We start from the raw sequence: 27,693 nt of genomic DNA, 5'->3' as shown, positions 1-27,693 counted from the left end.
TTGCACTTTCACCATATCATCTTCAGCAGTCAGTCTCTAGTATGGGATCAAATCCAGGTTCTTCATTTTAGTTTGTAGTTGTAACAAGTTCTCAATTGTATACAACTAATAAGGGTTTGCCTGTAATGTGCCATGTCATAATGTTTCAATGCTGAAAATTTCCATATCATTTGTAAAAACATTTGGTTTTCATTGAATGAATACATTGGCACTATCATTTCCTTATTTCAGCAATATATTTTAGCACTGTATTAAATTTAGGGTTTTGTTTAGTGGCCTATTGGTACGGGTCATTACAGTTGTAGGCATAGGAATGAAGAATTAGAATGGAAAATTGGAATGAGAATGGAAATGGGGAATGAGAATGGAAAAGAAATCTCATTCTTGTTTGGTCTGCCTGGTATTTGATTGGGAATATGTTACTCCCTTGTTTGTTTGTTTGTACAAAATTGAAATTGGAATATAATTATATTTATATTTTAATATATTGTATTTATTTTAATATATTATTATATTTGGTGAATTATTTCAATTTATTGTAAAGAAAAAATATATTTTTTAATTCTATTTTATTTAATGAAATTAATAAGAAATTAATTTATTTCAACATTTTTTAAATGAATGGATACAAACATAAAAATGTTATACACAATAATATACTTGTGAAATTAGTAAAATTTGCTCATTGTTTATACAAAATCATAAAAGATTTAGTCTCCATTATCAAATTAAGCTCTTTACAACAGAATGGTCATTTCATTATAGTTAAGTTTATATTTTAATATATTATTATATTTGGTTAATTATTTCAATTTATTGTAAAAAATTATGAGCTTCGCAGTCTTAGTTATATTTCTATATAGAGATGTGAAAGTCAATGAAGTGCACATAAAGATCCGCATCTCCTTCCTCATAAAGAAAGATCACTTTGGTCTTATTTGTTATTTTGGGAGGGCATCGTTTGATATTTGTGCATGAAATTTGGAATAAATGAGCTTTTTGCATGAAGAATTTCTTTCTTGTTAAAGGAGAAAAATATTTAACAACAAGGTCAAGAGGAAACCTTGAAAAATGAGGAATTTTATAGGAAAATTTGGGATTTTGTTTGTTGAGATGATATTTTGGGCCTTTTTTCAATTGTGTTTGCTTGCGTCTCCTTGATTTTGATACTTTTGTTGGTTACATCAGACTCACTTCAAGGCAAAGAAAATTGTACTCGTATATGATTGAATGAATTCACGAAACGATTTACTACATGATTATATTTGACAAAAGCAGAAAATTCCAATGCGAACAAACCCTAGCAGAGAACCCACAAAAACTATTACAAATCCAATATGACATACCTTTCAATACAAGCAAAATGTAAGACCTTCCCACTCTATTGATGGTGGAGTGAAATGACAGAGTGAAATTGTGGAAGTATGAGTGGGAGTTTTTTTGTGAACCCGATGAATTATACATTTTGCCATATGTTGGGAAAGGGAGATTGGGAATGAGATTGACCCATTCCAATTACAAGTTTTTTTTCGAATGGATAAAAGCTCATTTTGGGCTAAAATAGGAATTCAAAATCCTATCTCCAATCCCATTCCATGCAACAAACAAAGAATTAGAAACATATTCTAATTTTCTAATCCTATTCACATTGTATTCTAGCAACCAAATGAGCCTTTACATTTTAAACAAATTAAAAGTTCTAAGTTTTTTTTTCAAATTGAAAAAAAGTTATATATTATAAAGCTACAAAATATTTAATAAGAATGATTTTAAAACGAACTATTTAGAATTTGATGATATTTTTATTTTTATTTCATTGATTTTAGATTATTTTGAAAAATTAATGTCATTTTCTCAATCTATTTAAACTGATTTTCACCAATTCCTCATTTTAACCATCTTACATTAAAATAATATTTCAAACTCCCATTTTAAGATAAGAATATATAAAACTCGAAATTAAATTTGTATAGGGACCATTTTTATCTTTTGGAATAGAGATAAACTCCATGCAACCTTATAATTTTTGTTTCTACCAAATTTGGTGGAATTGGGAAAGATCTTTAGGATTCACATTTTCAAAACAATCAACGGACCTTTCTAGTTTTTTGCACGAGCTTATTTGTTACAGGGTATATGCAAACAATATTTTTTATATAATTTTTGACTTACGAGGAAAACGTTTCGACAGATCGAAGCAGCCGCAGAGTACTTCCATTGCTTATCCAACAAAAAACCCCTAGTTGATTTGCTCCAGCGTATGTAAAAATACTGTTGGAAAACATAAAGTTCATAATCCTCGTTATTCCGTAAAATTCGAGCCTCCTTGTTCGGAGAAAAGTCCGTGAGAGATTTCATTGCCTGTAATGGAAAAACTGATGTTATCGCCTTCTTCTTGTACGGGCAATATTAGAATAAAGAAATGTGCAGTGACATCGTCTCGGAATTTGCCTCTAAGAAATTCTTCAAGCATGAACTCTTCTAATTCAAAGAGAGCTTTAGGGTTTGAGGGATATAGAATCCAATCGCAATCAGGGTTTGTTGGAGAAAGAGTCAATTTACGAGCTGGTCGGTGGCGCAATGACGCTTTCTCTAGGAATTTTTTCGCTCCTGCTGCTTCTCGCGAAGAATCGGTAAAATACAGTGAACCAACAACATATACATTGGTATCTGCTTTGTTATTTATAATCTTTTAAAATATGACATAATTACTTTGATTGTTATTAATTTAGACTTCTCGGTGGCAAAATATATATATTCCTTGAATATTTAGTTTGACTCTGAAAAAAATGCAGTACAATTTTATTTATATATTTTTCCTTGATTTGGTAGACCTGCATTGATCCTCACCCATCTCGTTTAATCATTGGCATGATATATTGATGAGTTTTGCATTGGCATAATGTTTTTATGATTTGGTAAAATTGTTTTTAAAAATTCTTGGAGTTGGATTACTTACTACGATGAAGCAGTATATCTTTGATCAAATTTTACGTGATCTACATCCAGCCTGGTCTGGTTGGATCTGCTGCACCTTGCAGGTTGATGCCTTTTTCTACACGAGTTTGAACATTTCATTCTGTCTGCTACCGGGTTTTGAACCTGGTATTTCTTATAGAGTCCCCTGACATTCTTGCCAGTTGAGCGCATTCTTTCCGATCAAATGATTAACCACTACGATCCTTAAGAATGTGTTTTTTAAGAACTGGCATAATTGGTTACAGCGACGTTCTTTTGTTTGATTTAGTAAGTTCGAATAGCAGAATGTGCGGTGCAAAATTTTATGGAGGAAAGAAGCTACTGAGCCCAACGCTATCTCTTTTGATCCAATGATGTCCCTCTTTGATCCAATGATGTCTTCTGCCAAGATCAATAGGGTTTTCGGATTGTACAAGGCCAAACAAAATTGGGTCTTTAACCAAGGGGGTGTGGGTGCGTAATAGGCAAAAACACTAGTGTGTGATGATAGGGTGGCGCATTGCCAAAAGAACAAGGTGTTGTGTTTGTGGTAAGTTGTTACACGCGAGTGACACAGAAAACTACATACAGCTTGCATGTGACAAACTACCAGAAACACAACAAATATGAAAGTTAGGCCTGCCCATGAAGAATTATCCGAAGCAAATGCAAATATTAGTTGTGTATAACACCATGAACATGACATATGCACAAGCTAGGCATGAATGTGGAGAACTACTTAAGCAAAAACAAATATTTTTGGGATGCAAGATCCGATCAACGCATTAGAGATGTTATTAAAGAAATTGTGGGCATGAGACTCATATTTTAAGATTGCTGGACAATTGGTTCAAACACCCAATTGGCTTAATTTAGCTTTAAAAATGTCTGACTTTTCTTTAATAGAATAATATTAAATGATTAATAGAAGACAAGGCTTACAACTGTAATAAAGTGCAGTAACTTTTCTCTTTTCTGTTTTTTAGTTCGCAATTGTTAGTGTTGGGTGAGTCATGTCATGTTTATACTTTTGCATGGTTTCTCCATCAATATCCATATAAGGAAATGATTTTTGTTGTAAAAAAAACTGTATGCTATTATTAAATAGAATATTAAAATATTGTATTCTATTATTGTTTACATGGTAGTGAAGCAAGGTGTCATGTGAATTCATTAGTTGCAATGAAGGGTGAAAATCCTGAGCTGTTTCTGGTGTAAGTCGCAGCCTATTTTTTTTAGGAAATTCTGAACTGTGGGTTTGAGAATATTTAGCTTTTTACGGTTTTTTGGAAATGGAATTCCTGTTCAATAAATATCTAAGTTTTAACTTCCACACAGATGCAACTGATACACAAGAACTTGTGGGGAATACTAAATGGAAATCAGAAACTTCCTAAAGATGTTAGTGGAAGTATTGGTATCGCAGAACAAAGATGATTGTGAGTTACGTCCTGTAGATTTGGCAAAATCATCAAAGAGGATTTGGGAGGTTTTGAATACACCATTTGGAGCAGCAATGAGTAATGCAAATTTCTCTTTAAATCTTCAGTTGTTCAAGTTCAAGATGATTGACACAGTCACCATGTCAAGCCATGTGGACTTTTGATCTCTTCTTGGTGGAAGACAATGCTGTAGTGAATTATGAGGATATTAAAACTATTAGTTAAGGCCCAAAATTCAGCAATGCCATATTTACACTTGTCAACTTTTAGCCTCTAAAAGTTTGAAAGAAATGATTTCAGCTCTCCCAATTGAAGAAAAAAGACTATAGCAAGAGATACATCAGATGATCCTTCAGCTGAGGTAGCATAGTTTTGAAAGAATAGAAGCTCTGATAATGACAAAAAGACATAGTGTACCGATAGCAAGAAAATGGGCCACACATGTTGTAACCATAGAATTTGAGCAGTTAATGTTCTCAACAGAAAACTCAAAGTAGCTAATGTAGCCATTGTCGAAGATCTGTTAGTTGTTGACAATAATGAAGGATAATAATGAAGGATACGTTGATTTTTTTTGCATAGTAAGGAGTGTGGTTCTTTGAAGGTAGGCAGGAAAGCTCATAATGGATGATTGCCTAGTTAGCTTTAGAGGTTATGGGTTTTAGGAATCATACCCTTACAAGGGCTATTAGACATTAGATGGAGTTGTGTTCATTTATATCAACATGGAATGTTGTCAAATGTTTGGGGAGATTTGTAATATGGGAGTTCGGGGAGGTGGTATTATGAGAACTTTTGGAAATTCAGCTCAAGAGCTACACCATTACAGATGTTCAAGGGAGCTTGATAGAGTTGTACTTGGGGTATGGTTTGTTCTCAGAGAAAAGCTTCCAAAAAGTGACGATTTATGATTTAGGGTGTTATTAGTTTGTTTTTAATGAGTAAGCCTTAAGGGGGGCTATTATAATAATATTAAATAATTATTAGAAGACAAGGCTTATGTTGTAATTAGTCACCATAGTGGCAAGTGTTTTTTCTTGTTTTTTTCAGTAACTGTTTTTAGTGTTGGGTGAGTCATGTCGTGTTTATTGTTTTGCATGGTTTCATCCCCCAATCTTTATATAAGGAGATTAGTCTATTTGTAATTTGTGCTGTATTATTTATTAGAATATTTATTGTGTTACTTATATTGCTGATAGTGTGTTCGTTGCTATTAATGTACAATCTCTGTGCTGTTAATACTCGAGTACCTTATGTACCATGTGCCAGCACCCTCTTGCTTTTTTTATATTAAAAAACATTCTTTAGGTCCCTCACCCTCTGAGTGAAATAAGATATTCTTTGTAGTTGCTCTATTAGGTCTTTTACCAACTTACATGTCTAAGATCTATGCAGTTGATATCACCTTTCTCTATTCTTGCACTTCCATCTATTGCTTGACATTTGAATCCATTAGCATGTGGTTAGACCGTTAGAGTGCACATTAGATACATTGAATACTAATGAGATATCCAACACTTCTAGTAGGATTTTTTTAAGAGCATTCTTAAGAACTTTGCTCTAATGTAACATGGGGTGATCATCTTGGGCTTTAGCTTGTTGTATGTTCCTTTGGGAAATCACTTCTTTCATAGATTCTCTAGCACCAACTCACCTTTTGTGTAAGTCTTCTCCTTTTGGCACTCATCTATGTGCAACTTTTATTTTTTGGTGCTCTCCTTTAAATGCTTCTTCACTTGTGCACTAATTTGCTTCATGCTATGCTTGAAGTTTTCATCCTCTGTGCTCGTGCTTGCCATCTTTCATCCTTAACAGATTTGTGATACCTGATGGGGACACCTTATACAATATTTCAAATGATGTCTTCTTTGATGATTCAATCAATGAGTTGTATGAAAACATTCTTCCACTAACATAGAGTCTCAGTGTGTAGGCTTTTGTCCTACAAGAAATTTGATTAGATTGCCAAAAATATGTTTGACAACTTCTAGCTACTGATTCACCTACAGATGATATGTAGAACTATAATTGATTTGTGTGCCCAATTTCTTCCACAAATTGTGTGAGGAACATCATATATTTTTTTATAGGTAATGTCGTATGGTAACCCATTCAACTATACCATCTCCTTGAATAATAAATCGACTATTGTGGATCCATCATTCAACTTCTGACAAGGAACAAGATGTGCTTTAATAGACAAATTGTCCACCACTACAAAGATATAATCATTACCTATCTCTATGTATGGAATCAAAGGACAAAATCCGTGCAATAATCCAAGCACAAAATCCTTGGATTTTTCCTCCCAAGGTTTTATTGGCATGGTATTGTGCAACTTAGTGTTCTATGTAACTCTTTGCTGATTTGTAGATTTGTACCACTCCACAAATATAGAATAGTTTCGCATAAAACTGTGCTTTTTTATGTCTCGTTCAATAGGTCCTATGCCTAGTCTATACCAGAATGCCTTTCAAGGTTGTCATTTTTGGTTCTAGAATAGGTATCTCTCTAATGTGAAGTATAGTTCAACACAATGCAAGGGAAAAGTAATCAAGTGCAGAGTGAACCAAGGAGAGGCATTCAAGTTGGACAGTCAAGATGTGGAAATCAAACATTCAAGTGTGATTGCAGTATGCTGCTATTGGATTTAAAGAAGTAAATGTTTGTGAAAACTGAGAATTGAAGAGTGCAAGTTCAAGGATTAGGAATTTCAATCTTAGAAAATCAAAACCTAAATAAGAAAATCAGAAATTGATTTTGTGAGATTGATAGCTTGTAATCAAGTCTAGAACTTTTTGAAAACCCCCAAAATCTAGAATCTTTATTATAACTCCTATGAAATTGAAACCTATCTCAAACATTCTGATATTAATTATATAAATGTTACCTAAAAGTATAAGAAATGTAACTAATACTTCAATGTTATAATATACAAAACCTCCTTCCTCCTGAGCTAAAAAAATGACTATGGGGAGTTAACTTGCGAAATCTTGGCACTAGGTCGGGATCTGACTATTTCCAAGAATTTTATCCCCGCCTACCTCAAAATTCTGCTCTAGTTAATATTGATGAAACTTGATTCTCTCCCTACCAACTTGCAAAACAACCAAGTAAAGTGCACAAGAAAGTGATTAAATAGTTTTTTTGGAGGCAATAAGAGTTGGTGGAAAATGAGAATAGATGGGGAGAATTCCTCTTAAGGACAGTGAATTCCGCCACTAAAAGAGGATAGAGCAAGAAATCACCACGGAATGTTCAAATGAGGAAATTTTAAGGATACAATATCTTGTGGAAATTTCAAATCTTCGTAAAGTTCCCTAGCCAACTATCATTCTTTGTCAATCGCTAAAACCTACCTCTCTATTAAAAAAAAAGAGGAGATAGAGTGATGAAAATTAGAATAAAAATAAAATAATTAAAATAAATGGTTTTGGATTGTGATGAGATTAAAATTTACCTCAACTTTGCAAAGTGGTTGGTTTTGAATTAGGATGAATTTTGTTCATTATAGATGTGATTTTATTTTCAGATATTTTTCCTCCCCAAACTTAATGCTTTTCTCCTTTGTTTGGCAAGGCGAATTCAAGGAGGAGGAGCTAGAGAGCAAGGTGATGATCAAGGCCTCAAGACTTCAAGCGGAACTACAAGAAGGTGGTTCAATACTGAGGACTCAAGTGAGAAGGAATGATTCCTGGTCAAGCTATCAACTCGCAAACTCAAGTCGGAATCAAGAGGAAATTGAGGAAAGCACAGAGGATCCAGCTACATGAGGACATATTCAAGGAAAATCAAGAGAGATCTAGTTCATGGGTTCATGAAGACGTAAGCAATTCAAGTCAATTCCATGAGGAAATTCCAAAGGATGATGAGGTAGCAATTATGTGCCTCCAATTGGAAATTTTCAGTTTCAAGCACAATCAATCAAATTGTGCCAAGTGTCCTATTTTCTCATTGGCTATCAAAATCATTGTAATTTTTTAATTGGCCCATGAATTGGTGCCTTAATGTAATTGGTTGCAAATTTGGCAACCCTAATTAGGGATTGTGGGAAGATATCTTGACCCTTGATCTTGAAACGATCTTGTCCCCTCGTGGTAATGGAACTGCTATAAAAGGCCAAGGCCTTCTCATTTGTAATTCATTAGAATTAGTTTTAGAGATTAGAGGAGATTAGCTTAGAGACTGGAGGTAGTAGAGAGCTAGGTGATTAGAGTAGGCTAGCTAAGAGAGAGACTTGATGAAGTTGTTTCATAGTTCTTTTCAAAGTAATGGATAGTTCATTTTTGGTTCTTCATGGTGAATTAGTTGATATTGCTCTGTAGTATTGCATGGTTTCCTCAATCTTTCACTTGGTATAGATTTATTTTCATGTTGAATTAGTTTAGTTGAATGGAAGTTATTGTGGATGTTTCCTTGTTTGACTCGAACAAATCTGAGCCACTAGCCTCTTGCCGATGGTAAGGGTGCCTTGCATGCTAAGCTGATGAAAACATTTAACTTCAATTGATGTTCATTCTTTGGTTTCCATCCAGATGATGGGATTGGAGAGAGGATATTGATGTGAAAATTATTTGTTATTCCTTAGAAGCTTGCACTAGGTGGGTGGAGCTGTTGGAGTGTATTCATGATTCCTTGAATTCATAGTTAGAAGTAGAAGTAGAAGTAGATATAGAAGTTATAAATTTAAGTTGAAGTGGAGAATTGGAAAGTAAGAACCTACATTTTCATTGCATGTTGTAAAGCCAAATCTTTAGAAGTGCAAGAGTTGGTATCCATTGAATAAATAGTGTAAGTTCCATTGTGATAACTAGCATATCACATCATAAAATGGAGTGAAGTCCATAGTTAAGAAGGAACCTTGAAGTCTTTTCATGATCTTACTTTGCAAGCTCAACATGAGAGATGATCTTATATCAAGAGAGGATTGTGTCTTTGGTGTTTCTCCCTGAAACATTGATTATTTGATTTTGCATGTTGTAGTGGAAGAAAACTCACATCAGTAGGCCCCTTAGCCTTGCCTAGGGTCTTGGAGTCCTAGAAGGCTTTGCTAAAGGCTCTACTATACCTTTCTCTACTTTGACAGGTAAAGTTATCCTTTCTGAGGTATGGGAGTGACCTTAGACTTCGTGACCACCTCTGATGGAAAAATATGGTACCTCTAGTGGCTGCACATTATCATTCACTTCTTTAGTTGGTCTCTTAGAAGTAGGGACATCAATCTTAGCTTGCTTGTTAACCTCGCTCTCTGTCCTAAGAGCAACCATTTGCTTCATTGTGATTCCTTCCTTTTCTGTAATTTTATCCACAATTTTCTCATTTTTCTTCTTTCTAGAGCCTATAATGAGCTCTTCCCTTACCTTTGTAATGTCCCCATTTTTGTTAGTATCAGAGTTTCGGGGATTAGCCTATTATTGTGATCCTTGTATGCTGATTATTGTGGATAGAGGGTCATTTGAGGCAATGGCTTGGCTTGGGAGGGCTTTATCTTCTCCACAATTCAGTGAGCTACAAGTTGGTCTTCGTTTGGTTTAGATTGGACTTCGCTTGGGCTTAGTTTTTTGTACTTACTATTTGTGGTAAGTTGGGTGTTGTTAGAGATGGACCCTTTCTATTTTTGGAAAGTAATTTAGTTACATGGAGAAATAAAAGGTATGACTCCTATTTTAGATGACATATTTAAATAATGAGTATTTTGGGAGTTATTATAATTTTAGTGGCCAAATTATAATTAATTTATTAAATGGCTTATTATAAAGTTATAATTTAACTTTATAATTTCACTGAAGTTGAGAGTTGAGTTATCATTGGAAATAGCTATTTATTAATTAGTTAAGCCAAGTCAAGTGAGAGAATCTAATGGAAGCTTCTAATTAATGTTGTGTGGTGAGGCTTCTTGAGTGAGGTTACATTTTGGCAACAAAATGGGCATATGGAGGTTATAAATACAAGCCCATTTGTTGAGAAAAACATGCTTGAATATTTTATTTGCTTTTGATGCATTTGTGGCTTTTTTTGAGTTTTGATTTTTGTGCCCTTGCTGAAGTATAAGGGTCTGAATTCTGAGTTGTTCCATTGGATCTATAGCTGAAGTATGTTAGATTCGAATTTGAGAGTTATTCTGGAATCACTTTGCAAATAGTTGCTGAGGTAAAGCTATTTGCTAATATCTCCTACTGTTCATACTGTATCTAGGGAGAAGAATAATTTCTGGAATTTGTTTGGCATTGCTGTTAAAGAAAGTCAGTGATTTGCTTGAAGGCTTATGTTTCATATTATAGCAGCAGTGGTCTTATTTGGGACTGTATTTTATACCGCAAGGTGGTGAGTCCATTCATATACTCATGTCACTTGTAGGAGGCCCGAATTCTTCATTACAAGTGGTTGCATATTTAAATCTGGCTGGATATCAGGTTCTTCATAATTATATTTGTGTTTGTAATTCCAATTGCTATTACTCATGATAGCAATCAAATCTGAATTCAATAAAGGTGGATGTTAGTGCAAATGATAGTTAAGTTTCAGCATTGAAGTTCAACATAATTGGTTGCATCATGAGTTATGATTTTTGCGTTCAAATTATTTTAGAATTCTATATATGTGTGTTCTGAATGCAACTACAACATAGACTTTTCATAATATTGAGTTAGCTTGCAAAGTGTTTTTCAAAATGCCAAATTTCTTGAACTTGTCAATGTTATAAGCAGCTGAGGGTTATAACAACCTTAATGTACTTCTCTTTATAAGTTCTACCTCTCTTTGCATTAGGGTACTTATCAGATGCAAGAATAACATCTACATGTTGCACCAGTATGAATGGGTCTACCTTATGTTCCATGGGTAGGATCCATTGAACCCTTGGTTCAATTGCTTCCATGCATGTGCTATTAGTTTCCTCCATGAAACACATTGAATCTGTAGACTTCTCTACAATTTCCCTAGGAATCCTAACTCTTTGCCTCATCCCTCTTTGGAAGCCTTTTAAAAAAACCAAATACGTCATTGTGTATTATTTTCTTATCTTGCATTCTGTAGTGCTCAGTGATCAAAGTGCTTTAGGACTGTCATCTTTCCATGCATCAGGATGTATGTTAAGAAATTTATGGATATTCTGGAAAACAATATGCAGAATCGGTGATCCAATATCTAAATACTTGTGATCTATCATGCTTAATCCTTCTATGTTATCCAACAATTGTTGTCGCAGGATTTCACATATGTCAAAATGTTCATGCTTAATTACCATCTCATATGCAATATGATGATACCTGTGGATACTGAATTGTGTCCACTGCTGTAATGCATCTTATATCGCATAATTTTTGAAATCAACCTCACATCCTTCTGCCTGATATCTACGAGGGTTATTGCACGCTTATCCCGTTTAGAACTAATATATTTTTCGACCTTCTTCACAAGCTTCGGTGCTGTAGGTACAATTCCAGCATTGTCAAAACCAGTAACAAGACGAATAAGTTATTTTGTGATTTTCACTGGCAGGTCTCCTAACTAGAAATAGTGATCATGAATTCGACGTAATACTATCTCAATCCATTCCAATTCCTTGAATTCTCTGAAAATCCATGACTTGCACAATGTTTAAGGTTTCTAGATGTTTGAATTCATTCTTGTAGGTTCTATCCTCATTATAAATGTCTTTCAAATAACTCCAAATGATGACATTACCAATGTTTTGATACTTGCAATGAATTTAGGCCCTTATATCTTCTACATGTAACACTCCATCAGGGGTTTGTGAGAATGCACCCTTAGGATCATCCTCTATGGACTTGAAAGGACGTTGCTTGAAATGATAACTTGTCCTTTCCTTGGCATCATTAATTTGAGGTGTATCCATCTCTAATAAAATGTAATCTATTGTAAACAACTCCAAACCAAGCTTGCAACACAAATTAAATACTGTTCATGTTGTCAAGGTAGGGTTTACACGAAATCCTTTGAAAAGATTTGCACAACTGCTCAAATCTCCTTCATCTCACTCTGCTCAAGCTGAGGCAATGTAAACAGTGATGAATTAATCCATTTTACCCAATACATTCTCACAAATTGATCTGCAATTAATGCGTTATGTCGCATTTAGGAAAAAGCTGCTGGATAGACAATAACCATGAAAACTCACAACGATGTCTTAGATCAACACATCAAGGCTTGTGATCAAAGATATCATGTCTCTCAAACCTTGATTCACCTTAATCTAAGCTCACACCTCTTACTTTTGCAAATACGAGGGCAAGATATTCTTTGCACATGTTATTTTAAAGCTATGCTAGCCAATTCAAGCTGATGTAGAGGGTCCAGTGCTTGGCATGACTCTCCCTTCTTTGATGACACATTCTGATATTTATCCTTCCACACTTTCTCATTTCCACTCTTACTTTCTTTTACAAATGTTTTATTGATGTTTTCATAGTTTACTTGGTTTGATCCATTATTCCTTCTTCCATTGTAATTGTATCTTCTAAATTATGCATTCTTCCATTGTTCATAGATCCATTAAACCTGCAATATCTAGCTATATGCCCTAGATTATTATACTCGAAACATGTAACAACTGAATTTCCATACCTTGGTCCATTCTGATTCACCTGGAATTTGCAATCTCTAGCAATATGTCCAAAATTGTTGCACTTGTAACATGTAACCCCAATAGATATAACATTGTTACTTCCAATAGGTCTCTTATTTGTCCTCTGATTTGATCTAGCTTTGCATTCATGGGACTTATGTCCATAAAGCCAACAATTGAAACAATAACCAGTAAAAGGTTTAATATCAATATTACCATTGCAATCTTTCTTCATGTATCAATAGTTGTTGCATGCATTGTTGCCCTGCATTTTGTCACATCAAAATGTAGGTAACACTACGAAACTTTTTCAACTTAGTCTTGAATTTCTCTGAGATAGTTTATTATTTAATGCATGGCTAACATTGATCAACCAATCGACCCCAATTTACATAATGAATCGTTTTACCGAAGGCTTTCATCAAGTCCTTTTTATTTTTCATTTATTTAAGCTTATGCTTGATTTTTGAAGTCTTCAACATCCTTTCTTGCGTTTTTGTGTGTGTGTTTAGTTGCTTTTAGTCTTTTGGTTTTGTTCAATCTCTTGCTTTCGGTTTTCCCTTCTATTTGGTATACCAAAGGGGTGGATATGTTTTGCATTGTAATTTCCTGCGCAGGGGCGGATATCTTCCAATCATCTTTCAACAAAGATCAAATGGCAAGTTCTATGATAGTAGGATATGGTAGCTTAATGTGGGAATCCGTCAAAGTACCACCATGGTGATAAAACATGATCCTGAGGAATGGTTGTTTGATCTCCTCGAAAGATGGACAGATCTTTTTATTAGAAAAGAAAGTTGTGATTTCCCCTCTTCTCTATTGAGCATCGGGTTTGGCAATGGATCAGAGCGAATAGTTTGATGGGCTCCAAAGAGTTGGCTCCTTTGATTTCAAATAAACAGATTACTTGGTTGGAGCTTGTTAGGCAACCATTCCCCTTCTTGAATGTAGTCTATATGTGACAGATGAGTTACCATACCAGCACATGGCAGGGTGCGCCTAGCAAAATTGTCCTCTCTGCATGTCGCTTATCAAGGGTAATGACAACAAGACACATGTTGGCCTCTTAAAATAGAACACATCCTACCAATGCTGCCTGGTTACTAGCATTGAAATTTATATTGATTTCCTGAAGTAGCATCCATAATGTTTCGATGGGATATATTTAATTAGATAAAAGCCTTTAGGAGGAGGATTGCATGAAAGCCAAAGATAATAAAATGAAAAGGGGTGGACTGTTAAGATTCGGTTATGAAAACAGAATATCACTTGTAATTATTTATTGCAGAAAGTTTTCGGGAGGAGGGGTTCTGCTTTTTCCAAAGGCCTGGGAGCTACAGGAAAGAGGGGATTCTTTTCCAACTTTGTAATAACTGTAAAGGAGAAGAGGAGAGTGTGTTTTATTTTTCAGATATAGCTTTCTGTGTATGGGGATCTTTGGATTGTGATGTAGTTAAGATCTTGGAGTTTTGAATACATTCAGTTTGGATTGCTATTGATCTTTGTATCAATGCAAGTGCCTTAGATAAATCCCCGTTCATTAAATATGTCCATGTATGCAAAGGGATCTTTGAGTTTCATTGCGTCACAAATATCTGAAATTAACTTTTAACATTTTCTCTGACCAGTTGATTTGAATATTGAACTGGAATCTTTATGTTCTTGGTTTGTACTTTGGTATTTGTAGATTGTCATAAGTTATAACTATCCTTGTTTATGGATAGAAGGTTGCTCGCCGTCCATGCCTTCTGGTTAAAGGCATACCAGTAATTTCTTTCCTTGAATATCTTTTGAGGTAGCTGTACAACTAAAAAATTCAGAGGGAAGTGATTACCAAACACTCACCCAACTGTTGGTTTCTGATTTCGTCTTTCCATCCAGGGCATTCAGGAGTCATTTTCAGATATATTCACAAAGACGAATCTGTTAACTAACACTCCTTTAGTTTTCTCAACCTTTCTCTCACTATCTTAGTGTTCTCTCCGCTCCTCATGAGCCATCCTTCTCAAGTTTAAATCCCACATTGTAGAATTTTTTTAACTATAAAATTGCCATAAATTTTTTTTAACTAAGATATGCCTCTGTAGTTTGGTATAAATCTTCATAACTGTTACCCTACATAAAACTACACAACAAGGGATATAAAGCTGCTCTTTCTAATCAAAATTTCCCGAACAGTAAGTGATTTAAGTTGCCATTTCTTGAACGATTCTATCGAAAAGAAGTCATTATGTGCTTAGATTTGTTTGCGAGTCTTCGTAAAAGGATGGGAGTACATATTATGTAAAACAAAGAGCAAGGATACCTGAAACACAAGTGGACAAGAGGACTGTTACCCTGGAAAGTTCCAGTTTGGGAAAAACTTCTGCGATGATATTCTACCTCTTGCCACCAACTCCAAGCTTTTACAGGGTTACTGCCTTCACAAGGCTTCTATGGACATTGTTTTCATAAAGATCACGTCTGGACACCTAAGCTCTGCAAATTACTCCACTTGCTTCCCTCACATGGTCCATCTCTATAAGACATTAAAGTTTGTCAGCAATCAGTTTATTCTCAACCAATCCTTTTACAAATTTCTGTTCAAAAGTTTAAAACATTTACACATCTTCAAAAGGTCAAAAAGGTAGGCAAAATGATTTAGAAAAGGAAAAGACATCATTTATGGTTATTACTCTGTATTCTCTCATCAGATGAAACCACTACTTTGCATAGGCGAAACCACTGCTTACAACAGCGTTGATACACAAACTAACAATTACATAAATGCTGCTTGCTTTAACTGTCAATTTTTCTACTGTTCAGACCATTTCTTTTATCAGGTTTGTAGTGAACTGACCAGTTGTTAAGGTCTCCTCAGAGATGACTACCTTGGAGACTTATGAGCTTTTTATTCTTCTTTATTCTTTACTGCAACTTCTTGCATAATCATTAGGAGTTTTCTTGAGTTACATACTCTAGTCTTTTTGAGAAAAGTGACTTGCTTAGCTTATTTAGCTAATACTTATGATCAAAATTGGATCAAGAGTTGTGGTCAAAGTAATGTTATGTGTAACTAAGGTCAATCCTTTCTTCTTTGTAGGGCCTTAGAGAGAAATATAGTAAAGATGATTTGCTGTCTGTCTTGGTTTTTTTTAATGATCCTAGTGATTGCTCAGGCTACTATGCTACTCTTTTTTGTTACAGATGCTGAGTTTTTGGTGTAATGTTTCTGTGTTGACACCCAGAAAACAATGTAGATTGATACTGCAGACTCTTCTTTGGGACCTGTTGCTGTTTTTGCTTATTATGAATGTGAGGCATATTGCTTGAGAACAAATAACTTCGATTTTGTATTGTTTGGTCGGACATTTTATTACCCTGGGAAGTTTATATCATTGCTTCTTTAGTTCAGCATTCCAAATTTCTGTATGCCCATATGTGGTGATTTTTTATTTGCAAGTAATGTTATGAAAACAAATGACTTATACCATTGTTTTCAAAAGAAGTAGCAATGTACTTATAAGATATATGACATGTGTTGATTGCATTTGTCTTGCAAATATTACTGCATCGATTGGTCACTGATTGGCAAATATTAATTTCCATACCAAGGTTACTTGAATTGTATATTGTCAAAACCAGACTTACGATTTTTTTCCCTCCATATAGGGACCAACTGATTTACAATTTGAAGGGAATGTTGTCGAGGGCCCTAAAGATATTGATGGTGTACATGAGGCTGTAACATGGAATGGAGAGAACAAGGGACTTGAAAACCCTGACACAGAGCCATTTCATTCTTTGAGGAACTCAATTGAGGAGTTAGATAGAGAAGTGGAAAAGGCAAAGGAGTCATTAGCAGATATATCAAAAGAGGTTTCTGGAAAAGAAGATGATAAATCTCACACGACAGAAAATGAACCCATCCAAGAACAAAGGAAGGCTGCAAAAATCCATGACTTTTGTTTTGGAATTCCATATGGTATGCTAATAAGTGTTTCCTTAATGAACTGAATGTTCATTCTAAGATTTACCTTTGTAAGTCTTTACTATTTTTCCTTTGTTTTGTTGTTATTGATTGTCTGACAAAGCTGGTCATCTAAATAGATTGACATGTTTTGCTATTTCTGCTCCAAATCTCATCAATTCCATGGTAGTTAAGCGTGATGCTAACCTATGGGTTGATTAGGATTGTACTCCCTGATTAGGATTTTCACCTATTTTTTTTTTTCATTTATTGTAGCAATATACTGGTTGATTGAGAGAAATGGAATCATCAAAAGATTATATAGTTATCTTGTTGTGCTAATGGGCCATGTATCACTAGATTCAAAACATGAAATATCTTATGCAATGTGCTCCTGTCATTTAAAAGCCTTTTGTGTGCAATTTAAATAGCCTTATGTAATATTCTATAATGCTCAATTTTTTTTTTTCAAGGGGAAATTGCAAATTTGTAAATAATTTCACTTTTCAGTCTTCATGAACAAACATTAGTGAACCCATACATGAGATTAGTTACTATCCTATTTTTATGACATTAGTTTCCATCACATATTTTTTGGTGTTATCAGATGTACTAATTATATCATGTGGGAGGTTATATCTTCCCCAGCACAAATAACTAGCAGGAAACGGTAGTACAATGTAAGAATGATTCAAAACATTGTTACAACCAACCCATGCTGGATTAGCAGCAGGTAGAGAGCAACATTTTGAAAAATTTACGTTGTATCAAACAGTTGTCATGCATGTAGATGATGGAACATTTCTGTTCTAGTTTACAGTTTGTAATATTGTTGGGGAATTGTATATTATTTATAATAACATTCGACATTGATAACAAAAACTGGGCATCAGGTTATATCAATACTCTTCAAGTGATGATTGCTTCCATTGGACCCATGTCACTTCCATATGCCAATTGAGCTTGTTTGAATCTGTTCTACACCTTGCTATACCTCATGCATGCCCCTCCATGAGGCGTGACCAGCTTGGTAACTCCCACGATCCCCTCTCTAATGAATCCTTCAGCTTGCGACCTAATTCTCTATTCAGGTTTCCAGCAATATGTTGAAACTATTACGATAATAGATAAGCTTCTATTATTAGTTAATGGTTATCTATTTGTAATCTATTGTAAATATTAGAATGTTTCTAAAATTAATTAGTTTTTAGTTATCTGTTAGCTTTCTTTAGCTTTCTTATAGCTAGAATAAAATGTTTTTTTTTTACAATCCTTTCCTAAGGAAACATCGTTTTACTCTTTTGTATATATTGACCTCTCTGTCTTTGTTAATATCAATCAAGTGTTTTGCCAATTACTTAGTAATATGGTATCAAAGCCAATTCTTTGAATTTTTTTTCGAAAAATATTATAATTTTTTGTTCGAAATTTCTAGAGCAATATTTTTCGAACTTTTTTTTGGTGATATTTTCTTCTTGCGGCCATTTTTCTGCATCTTCCGTCTGTTTTTTATGCACATTTCTGCCATTTTTTGTGGTTTTTTTGGCAGCAGGGCTGTCTTTGTTGAAAACCATAAAATTTTGTATTGGATCAATTTAAAAAAAAAAATTCTCGATGGGTTTTTTGACATACCCACTGGGTTGTCTGTTTTTTTGGGTCCCTCGATTTTCATGCCTCAATTTTTGAGCCAGTGGATCAAAAAATCGACAACATATTCTTTCTGGGTTTTCAAGCTCTCTTCTGGGTACCCCTTCAAATTTTCTGGGTCTTCCATTTTTTGCCTAGAAGTATGTGCTTTCACAAATTTTCATGCTTTTTCATCGGAAAATGTGCCATGGCATCTCTGGTAAATATTATGCTCGAGGGCAATTTGAAATTCAATGGTCGGAACTATGGCACTTGGAAATTGTGGATAATAGTAATTTTTGAATATTGGAATACTGATTAGATTGTTCTAGGTGTTGCACAGCGTCTGATTGCCCTTGGTACTAATTAGGATACATGGGATTTGAATAATCGGGAGGCGGTGATGCTTCTCAAAATATTCATAGCTGATGATCTGCTCTTTCAGATTTCATCCGATAAGATAACTGCCGAGATATCGACACATTTCAAAAATCTTAATGAGACTTTTGACAAAAGCAGAGCTTTCTTCTTGAAGAAGACTCTGTTTTCTATTATCATGGATAAGCGAACATCGCACCATGCTTACTTGAGTAGGCTTCAGGAAATCCGTGATCAATTGCTTGCCATTAGTCGCAAGATGGAGGAAGAGGACATTGTGGTTATCACTCTTCGGAGTTTACCCAAGCCCTACGAGCAATTTATCGAGAATCCACATCACATCTTTTGGTGTTGATTTGAAGTTCATAGAGCTCTACACACTTTTGCTTTAACAAGATAGGTGGAAACAATAGTTTGGTTGCTATTCCAACTCTACCTCCTCAGAGCAAGGCTTTGCTACTAAATCCTTTTAGAAGGATAAAGGCAAGTCTCAACAACCTTACCAACAGAAATCCTCTGCTTCTGATTCAGAAGGTTGTCGGAAGAAGGACATTCAATGCAACTATTGCCACAAGTTTGGTCACACGAAGGTTGAATGTCGGAAATGCTTAGTTGCCCAGTTTAAGCAATTAGGTTTGCAACCCAAAGTGAACAATGCAAAGCACACTCCGTAGACGGAATTTGTGTTTTACACCTTCATGGCTAAAAGACCTACAGATCATATGAAGTCGTCTGCCTGGTACATTGATTCAGGTGCCTCTCGTCACTTCACCCATCATAGAGATTGGTTTATTGACTACTAGTCTTATTCATATTCTGTTATTTTTGGTGGTGAAGAAGAGTATATAGTTGTCGGAAAAGGCAACATTTAAATTCAATGTATTGGGAGGAATCTCATTTTCCTCGATGTGTACTACGTTCCAGGGATGGAACTAAATCTACTCTCACTCAATCAGTTACTGTGACATTCTCCATAGTTAGAAGTCACCTTCAATTCACATCAGTCTACCATTATTGATATGGCGACTTAGTCTATTGTTGCAGTGAGTCTTGAGGATCATGGTCTTTTTTGACATGTTGATTTTGGTGATTCATGGGACTTAGGTACGGCTGCTCGATGGTCTTCTGTTAGCACACTTTGGCATCAACAGTATGGGCACTTAAATGTGCATTATCTCTCTCAGCTTGCTCGAGAAGAGCTTATCCTTGGTTTTCCAAATTTTCAGAGTCAACAGCTTGGAGTTTGTGATGCATGTCAGGCTGGGAAGCAACATCACACACCTTTCACCAGTGGTGATTCATGGCGAGCTTCTCAGGTACTTCAGCTTGTTCATGTTGATATTTGCAGCCCTATGGCCATTCCTATTCTTGGGTCTAGGTATTTTCTGTTGTTTGTTGATGATTTCAGTAGAAAAATGTGGGTATACCTTCTTTAAAAGAAATCATATGCTTTTATTGTATTTCAGAAGTTTAAACCTTTAGTTGAAAAAGAGTTTGGGAAATCTATTATTGGTCTTAGGTCAGACAATGGGGGTAAATTTTGTTCTAATGACTTCTCAAGCTTCTGTGATACTCATGGCATTAAGCACTAGTTAACCACACCCCACACACCACAACAAAATAGTGCAGTTGAACATCGAAACATAATTATTACCGAGATGGCTCGCTCCACGCTTGAACACAAACATGTTCTGAAGAAATTCTAGGTAGAAGCAATTAACACTGTAGTTTATCTTTTGAACCAATCACCCACAGTGGCGGTTCAATGTAAGACTCTGAAAGAGGCTTGGTGAGGTTGCAAGCCCAAAATTAGTCACCTGAAAGTTTTTGGCTCCCTTGCTTTTGTTTGGATCTTTGATGTGTCCTACATTAAGTTGGATGCCAAGAGTTAGAAATTCATGCTTGCTGGATATAGTAGTCCTCACAAAGCCTATCGCTTGATTGACACCAAGACATCTCGTCTCTTGTATAGTCGTGATGTAGTCTTTGATGAGCAACGAGGACCATTCATGCTTGTTTCTCTTGTTCCTGATCCAACAGACTAGCCTATGAAGGCTCATGATTTGGGAGTTAGACTTCCATTAGGTCCACATGATGGGAGGGCTCTAGTTATATCAGTGATCCCTGTACAGACACCTCTAACTTCTTCTGCAAGATCACTCGGATTTATAGATTCTTCACCTGATTTTCATCCAGATTCTTCAGATGAGGAACTTGATTATCTCCTGATACTAATGTTGGTCATTCTCCTCTTTGGCCTAAGTCGTGGGCTAAGACACTTGCTGATCTTCGTGGTGGTGAGCTCATTGATGGGAGAATTGATTGGAAAAAGGAGCAAACCTCCAGAGTCTGTTAACTTTTCTCTCATGGTCAACATTCACAGTGTGTTTGAACCTCAAACATATTTGGAGGCTAAAGGAATTCCAGAGTGGGAACATGCCATGACATCTAAACACCAAAGCATGTTGAAGAATAACACCTAGGTCTTTTTTGATCTTCCACTAGGAAAGAAACCATTGGCTGCAAATGGGTTTACAAAATCAAATACAATTCTGATGGTACTTTGGATAAGTACAAAGCTTGTTTAGTTGCAAAGAGCTTTTCTCGGTGATAGGGTATTGGTTATCATTTAGTTTGGCTGGAAGGTCCATCGAATGGACGTCAAGAGTGCTTTCTTGACTGGCGATCTCCATGAAGAGGTTTACATGACGCAACCTCCTAGTTTCAAGGTTGCGGTAAAGAACATCAGGTTCTCAGATTAGTGAAAACTCTCTATGGCTTGAAGCAGGTACCTAAGACATGTTACATGAAAACTGATAAGTACCTCAGTGGTCAAGGCTTCCAGATGAGTTCTTCAGACTCAAATTTGTACATCAAGACTACTGACAGTGACATCATTTTTTTGGTTATTTATGTGGATGATTTAATCATCATTGATAGTTCAACATCTTTGATATAGGGAATCAAATAGAATTTATGCCAGTCTTTTGATATGACTGACCTTGGGCTCATACATTATTGTCTCGGTGTTGAGGTTTGGCAACAATCTTCTGGTATATTCATCTCTTAGTCCAAATATGCTAGGATTCTATTAGACAAATTTTGTATGCAAGATTGCAAGCCTGCATCTACACCCATGGAGAAAGGTCTCAAGTTATCCGCCAAGTCTAATTCTCCTCCTGTTGATGATACTACATACATGCAACTAGTAGGCACCCTCATCTACCTCTCTCCTACTAGGCCTCATATAAGCTTTGTAATCAGCTACATCTCACCATTTATGATAGCTCCCAAGGTTGATTATTGGATGGCAGCAAAGGGTGTGCTTCGTTATGTGAAGGGAACTTCAAATTATGGACTTCTTTATCTCGGAGTTCTAATCCTAGACTTAGTGGGTTCATAGATTTAGATTGAGTAGGCCCTGTTAACAATAATAAGTCAACTTTTGGATATGTGTTTAGTTTGGGATCCGGTGCTGTCACATGGACCATTAAGAAGCAACAACCAGTTTCTTTCTCCTCCATAGAGGTCGAATACTGAGGGACAGTCAAGGTAGGTTGTGAAGCTATTTGGCTTCGTTAGATGCTTGGGGATATGCAAATGTCACTAGTAGGGCTGACCACTTTGTTTGTTGATAATGAAGGTGTTATCAAATTAGCACGGAATCCAATCTTTCATGAACAAACCATGCATGTGGATGTTCATTGCCACTACATACGACAATTGGTTGAAGGCGAGACAATAGACTTGCAGTATGTTCCTACCACAGGTCAGATTGCAGACAATCTCATCAAGCCTCTTGGTCCTGATAAGTTTGTTAAATTCAGATGACAACTTGGTGTTGTGGATAGATTAACCATTAAGGGAGGTTTTTACGATAATAGATAAGCTTCTATTATTAGTTAATGGTTATCTATTTGTAATCTATTGTAAATATTAGAATGTTTTTAATATTAAATAGTCTGTAGTTATCTGCTAGCTTTCTTTAGCTTTCTTTTAGCTAGAATAGAATGTTTCAATTCTTTACAATTGTTTCCTAAGGCAACATCGTTTTATTCTTTTGTAAATATTGACCTCTCGGTCTCTGTTAATATCAAGCAATTATTTTGCCAGTTACTTCGTAATAGAAACTTAATGCCAACTAACATATTTACTTCAATGCCCAATAGTTGTATCTTTAATGCCTTTGTTTATTTGATGATTACATGTCTTGGTGTCGAGCTTCTGTGCCTAGCCAAAGGGTAGCATAGACTACTCTCTAAACTACTTTCTAAGTTTCACTAAAATTGGTCTTGAGAAAATTACATTATAACTTCCTGTAAGGATTTTTTCTCAGCTCCTTTATGTCTTTTTAACTTCGACAAAGTCCTTTGCAGAAGCTTCTGCCTGCTATTAGGGAATTTTCACTAAAGCCATATAATGTGTGCATTTTCCTCAGTATTAGATATATGTCTTTTAAATGGAAAAATAATTTGTAGCTTAATAATTATTTTGTATAATATTTTCAAAACATCGTGGAAATCTGAATATTATATGTTACTATTTTGCTTTTTAATTGTAGCATTAAAGTTTTGTCTTCAGACAAATATTCAAACTAGTTTGATCCAATACTTATATGAAGAGGGGGCAAATGGTACTAAAGATATTGGAGAAGAAAAATGATAGTGCAGCTGTATTAAAATATTCTTATCACAATGTTTATCTGCGGAAATCACAGTTTCCTAACTTCTTGGATGCTTTATTGTTATCTAGACATAGTGTATTTATAAATTTGAAGTTATAAACTTATAACCAGTGAACTGGTTTATGTTTTTGCAGGGGGAATACTTATTGGCTTAGGATTAGTTGGACTTCTGTTTGTTCGGGGTCTAAATCCTGTTCTATGTTTAATAACTGGCGCTTCTGTGTTAGGTCTTAGTCTTACTAGCCTCGAAGTATGGAGGCAAGGACAATCATGTAACAGTTTCATTATTAGACAAGCTGGTAATATTCTCTTTTATTGGCTCAATCTAATTGTTTGCAACTTTGCAGTTTGTATTTTGTAAAATAAAGTGATGTGTTAATTTTAAGTGTTTTTCTTTGATTAAATAGTTAATTGAGACATGAACTATTGATATAGGTCTTGCATATGTGTGCTAGCAGATAGTTTGCTTGAAATTCTTTTGCTATGTTGGAGGCCTTTGCTAAAAGAACCACTGTATATAAATTGAAAGTCTTAATCTACATATAGAAATTGCTGTAAATTGACCTTGGAGTTACTTTCTAGTTGTAATTACTGCTGAAAACCAAATCAGAGAAATGATTAATTTACAATTAGACATAATGTTATATTTCACATCTTCTAGTGATGATGTCTGCACAAATGAATTCTCATTTGAGATTCACAGGCAGTGAAAAATTGTAGTTGACTAATTTACAGGATACCATATACATTTATAAAACAAGCATTTGATTTCATGGTGTTTGTAACATCTTCGACATTTGCATCTAGAAGAAGTGGTAAATTTGTAAAACCTGAATACTTTTTGAATTGATGTATACATGAGTACTTGAGACGTGTATTCCAAATCTGGGGTATTGCTCTCACACATTGCAAGACATGAAGGCGAACATAACCCAATGTAAGAAAACTTAGTTGCCGGTTCAGATTTCGGTACTGATTCGGGTTCGAAATTTGGTCAAATTTTTTTGGGGTTGGGTTCGGATTCGTTTTGGTACCGTACATACAAGTGTGTATATACATGTGTGTGTGTGTGTGTACATAGATGTAGCAACAAATAAGTTAATACACCACTATGCTAACATTAAAGCAACATAGAAAAATACACCACCATGTCAATGTTTCAGTTCAGAAATGATAATGTCAACAATAATAATCAACCATCATTGATCAAATATCATAGAAAACCAGCAAGCAAACTATCATCATTCTGCTGTTGCAAATGTGTAGCACAAAAAGTAACGTTACAGGCCCATTTAAGGAAAAGGTTGTGATTGTTACCATATTGTAAGCTTCACACATCAATTGTCATACTTGATGATTCAAAGAAAGCAGCTTTGGATCAGATTGGATGAAGCCAAGAAAGCAGGCTTTGGATCCAGAATTATCCAGATTTTGTTCAATCCATAGTTTACTATACATGTTAGGCTATATGCATGTATTGTGGTGTATTCCATACATTCCATAATAGATGCATGACACTTGTATACATCCTGATTCCTTTGCTAAAGTAGCATTTACTTCAAATGAAATATGCATGTATTGTGGTGTATTCCATACATTCCATAATAGATGCATGACACTTGTATACATCCTGATTCCTTTACTAAAGTAGCATTTAATTGAAATGAAATATGATTAGTAATTTGAATCTAATCATGTGCTTTAAGTCTACTTTGGCAAAAATAAAACTTCAATAAAAAGTAAACATAGGGTGTTTTTCAACCAAATTCTCTCAAAATTTTCCGAAATTCTGTCCATGTTCCTCTTCTGGAAACCAAAGTTGCCCAAAAGTCGTCTGAATTCTGCCTGGGTTCTTCTCAGAGAATTCCCAGTGAAATTTGGTCTTTGGGGCGGACTTTTGACGGAATTTGACAAGGATCAGGTTTTTGAGAGAATTGAACCAGGAATTCCCAGGTCTAGGAGAGAATCTGGTAAGTCAGGAAGAAAATCAAATATGACCAATGTAGATCTGTTTGCGTGTGAATTTAAAAATTGTTAATGAAATGACAACCCAAATAGGTTTATTGATCTTTGTGTATTCTTGTTGCCCTATCATTACACATTTTGAAATGTAGACATGGTACCAAAAAAAAAACCATTGTAGCGAACTATTAGCAGGGGACATAGGGATTTGGAGTCCATTTTGGATATTTGTCTTCAGATTGTAGTATTCTAGGATTGGGCCTTAGTCTAAGGATATGTCCTTCCCTGATCGCACACCATAGTTAAGCCGAGATTGGTAACTGGACCCCAATTACTTACCTCTTGTGTGGAAAATGCATTGTGTTGATGTTTTGGTAGCTTTAGTAGGATAAACCTGTGAGATCATATATATATATATATATATATATATATATATAAAATTAAGTTTGCCATTATGTCAATTATATTGATGATTGATGAGTAGACATGTCTCATGATGAGACATGTTTCTTCTCTTGATTTATTCGTCTTACAAATACAAGAGGACGCTGCCATTTGGAAAATACATACCAAACATTATGGCAGTGCTATTACATTTGCAGCGATCCTCAGAACTTTAACATGGCATTAGAGCAAGTTCACTTCCTTGGGAGTTTAACCAGATAGAGAATTATGTGAGAGGCTAAAATCAGATAGAGTTGTTAGATTCAAAAGCTAGCTAGCAATTATGCCATTTAGTCTACTGTTATTGAGGGGAAGATCTCTGATCAAGCTGCAATCTGCATTGGCTATTGCAGTGAGACTCTCACATTGGAGATGAATGCAAAGAATTGAGGGTGCAAATGTCAATCAAAGTGATCGCAATTGTGGGTCACAGTTGAAAGTGCTTGTAGTTGCAGACTTGGTTGGACACTCTGAGGAATCTTCATGTGGCTTAGTGCTCAGACTGCATGTTGTAAGGTTCCACATGAGGTGGGAGCTTGCCAATATGTTCTTTGTGTGTGGTGAGGCTTTAAGAGATCAATATATTTTGTGCTCAGTTTATGTTTTGAAGCATCTGAAAATCATAATGTTATATTTTTAAGATGGAATTTATGTTTCTATATATCTTTGGTGTGAAGTTCAACTTGAATATATAAGAATATATTCTCTGTGAAGTGCGTTGAGAGTCGAGACATATCACTACTAAGCCCTTTGTATTTCAACAAAGCTTTTCATATGTATGCCTGTGATATGAGCGTAACAAGAGTAAATTGTTACATCACATATTCTGCAACAGAGTCAAGTACCATGAAAAATTCATTACTGCAGCTGATTATTGCCTTTATACGGCTTTGAATTATTGTGTGAGCTCGTGTATTGAGTCTGTCAAATATCGAGTATGATTGTGAAAGGCATGATGGGAATCCCATCATCAAAAATTACATAGAGATTATCAACATTGAAGTTTTTAACTAAGTGGGTGGAAATTAATGTCATTGGCAGCATTTGATGTTATCAATGTCATTAAGGGTAAAGGATCATTACAGTTTGTGTAGAATAAAGTCAATTATATATATTGGTTATCCAGTTAGAAGTCAGACATAGAATTGAAAAGTGTTTCAATCTAAGATTGATAAACTATATATATATATATATATATATATATATATATATATATATATATATAGTAAATCTCATATAATGCAATCTGATGTGATAATGTCCACCCAGCGAATGGCTTGCTGTATGCACTCTTGTGAAATGAAACCTTATTTGTAATAGGAAAATGGTCATCATCAAGGATGTATAAAGCAATATGCCATAATTGACATTGAGATTATATTTGAGAATAAAGCATGTGCAGATGTCTTTGCATAGAAAATGGGTATCAAGATGGATTGTATGATGTACAAATTCAAGGGGTATCAAGAAGGAGGACATAGAAAGAGAATTTGCAATGGTTCATGACGGTTTCTACTAATTAGCTGTTTCAATCTGAAAATCGAACTCCACATCTAGAGCTGCTTATGGACATTCACCATAGCATAAAGAATGGAAATCTTGATAGGCACACAAGCAAGGTGGAAAGAGCATACGTTGTGGAATTTTATTAAAGGAGGGCATC

The 27,693-nt window shown here is 35.1% G+C and overlaps 1 protein-coding gene across 17 annotated transcripts in view; it reads left to right on the top strand.

The window, feature by feature from the left end:
* Positions 1-2,154: 2,154 nt before the first annotated feature.
* LOC149564836 (uncharacterized) overlaps positions 2,155-27,693 on the top strand; it is a 127,968-nt gene continuing 102,429 nt past the window's right edge. For all 17 annotated transcript variants that reach the window (XR_016361959.1, XR_016361962.1, XR_016361963.1 and 14 more), the window contains exons 1-3: positions 2,155-2,633; positions 16,639-16,951; positions 23,759-23,923. Coding sequence is in view for 4 of the 17 variants with exons in the window: in XM_089818407.1 (XP_089674533.1) it covers positions 2,367-2,633; positions 16,639-16,951; positions 23,759-23,923 (745 nt within the window). In the remaining 13 variants the exon portion in view is untranslated. The remainder of the gene's footprint in view (positions 2,634-16,638; positions 16,952-23,758; positions 23,924-27,693) is intronic.

This window comes from Cupressus sempervirens, chromosome 3 (genome assembly GCF_028749045.1).
Source record: "Cupressus sempervirens isolate cs-2001-9-10 chromosome 3, ASM2874904v1, whole genome shotgun sequence".
Classification (NCBI taxonomy): Eukaryota; Viridiplantae; Streptophyta; class Pinopsida; order Cupressales; family Cupressaceae; genus Cupressus; species Cupressus sempervirens.
Note: the sequence above shows the minus strand (reverse complement) of the source record. Positions and strands in the feature narration are given on the sequence as shown.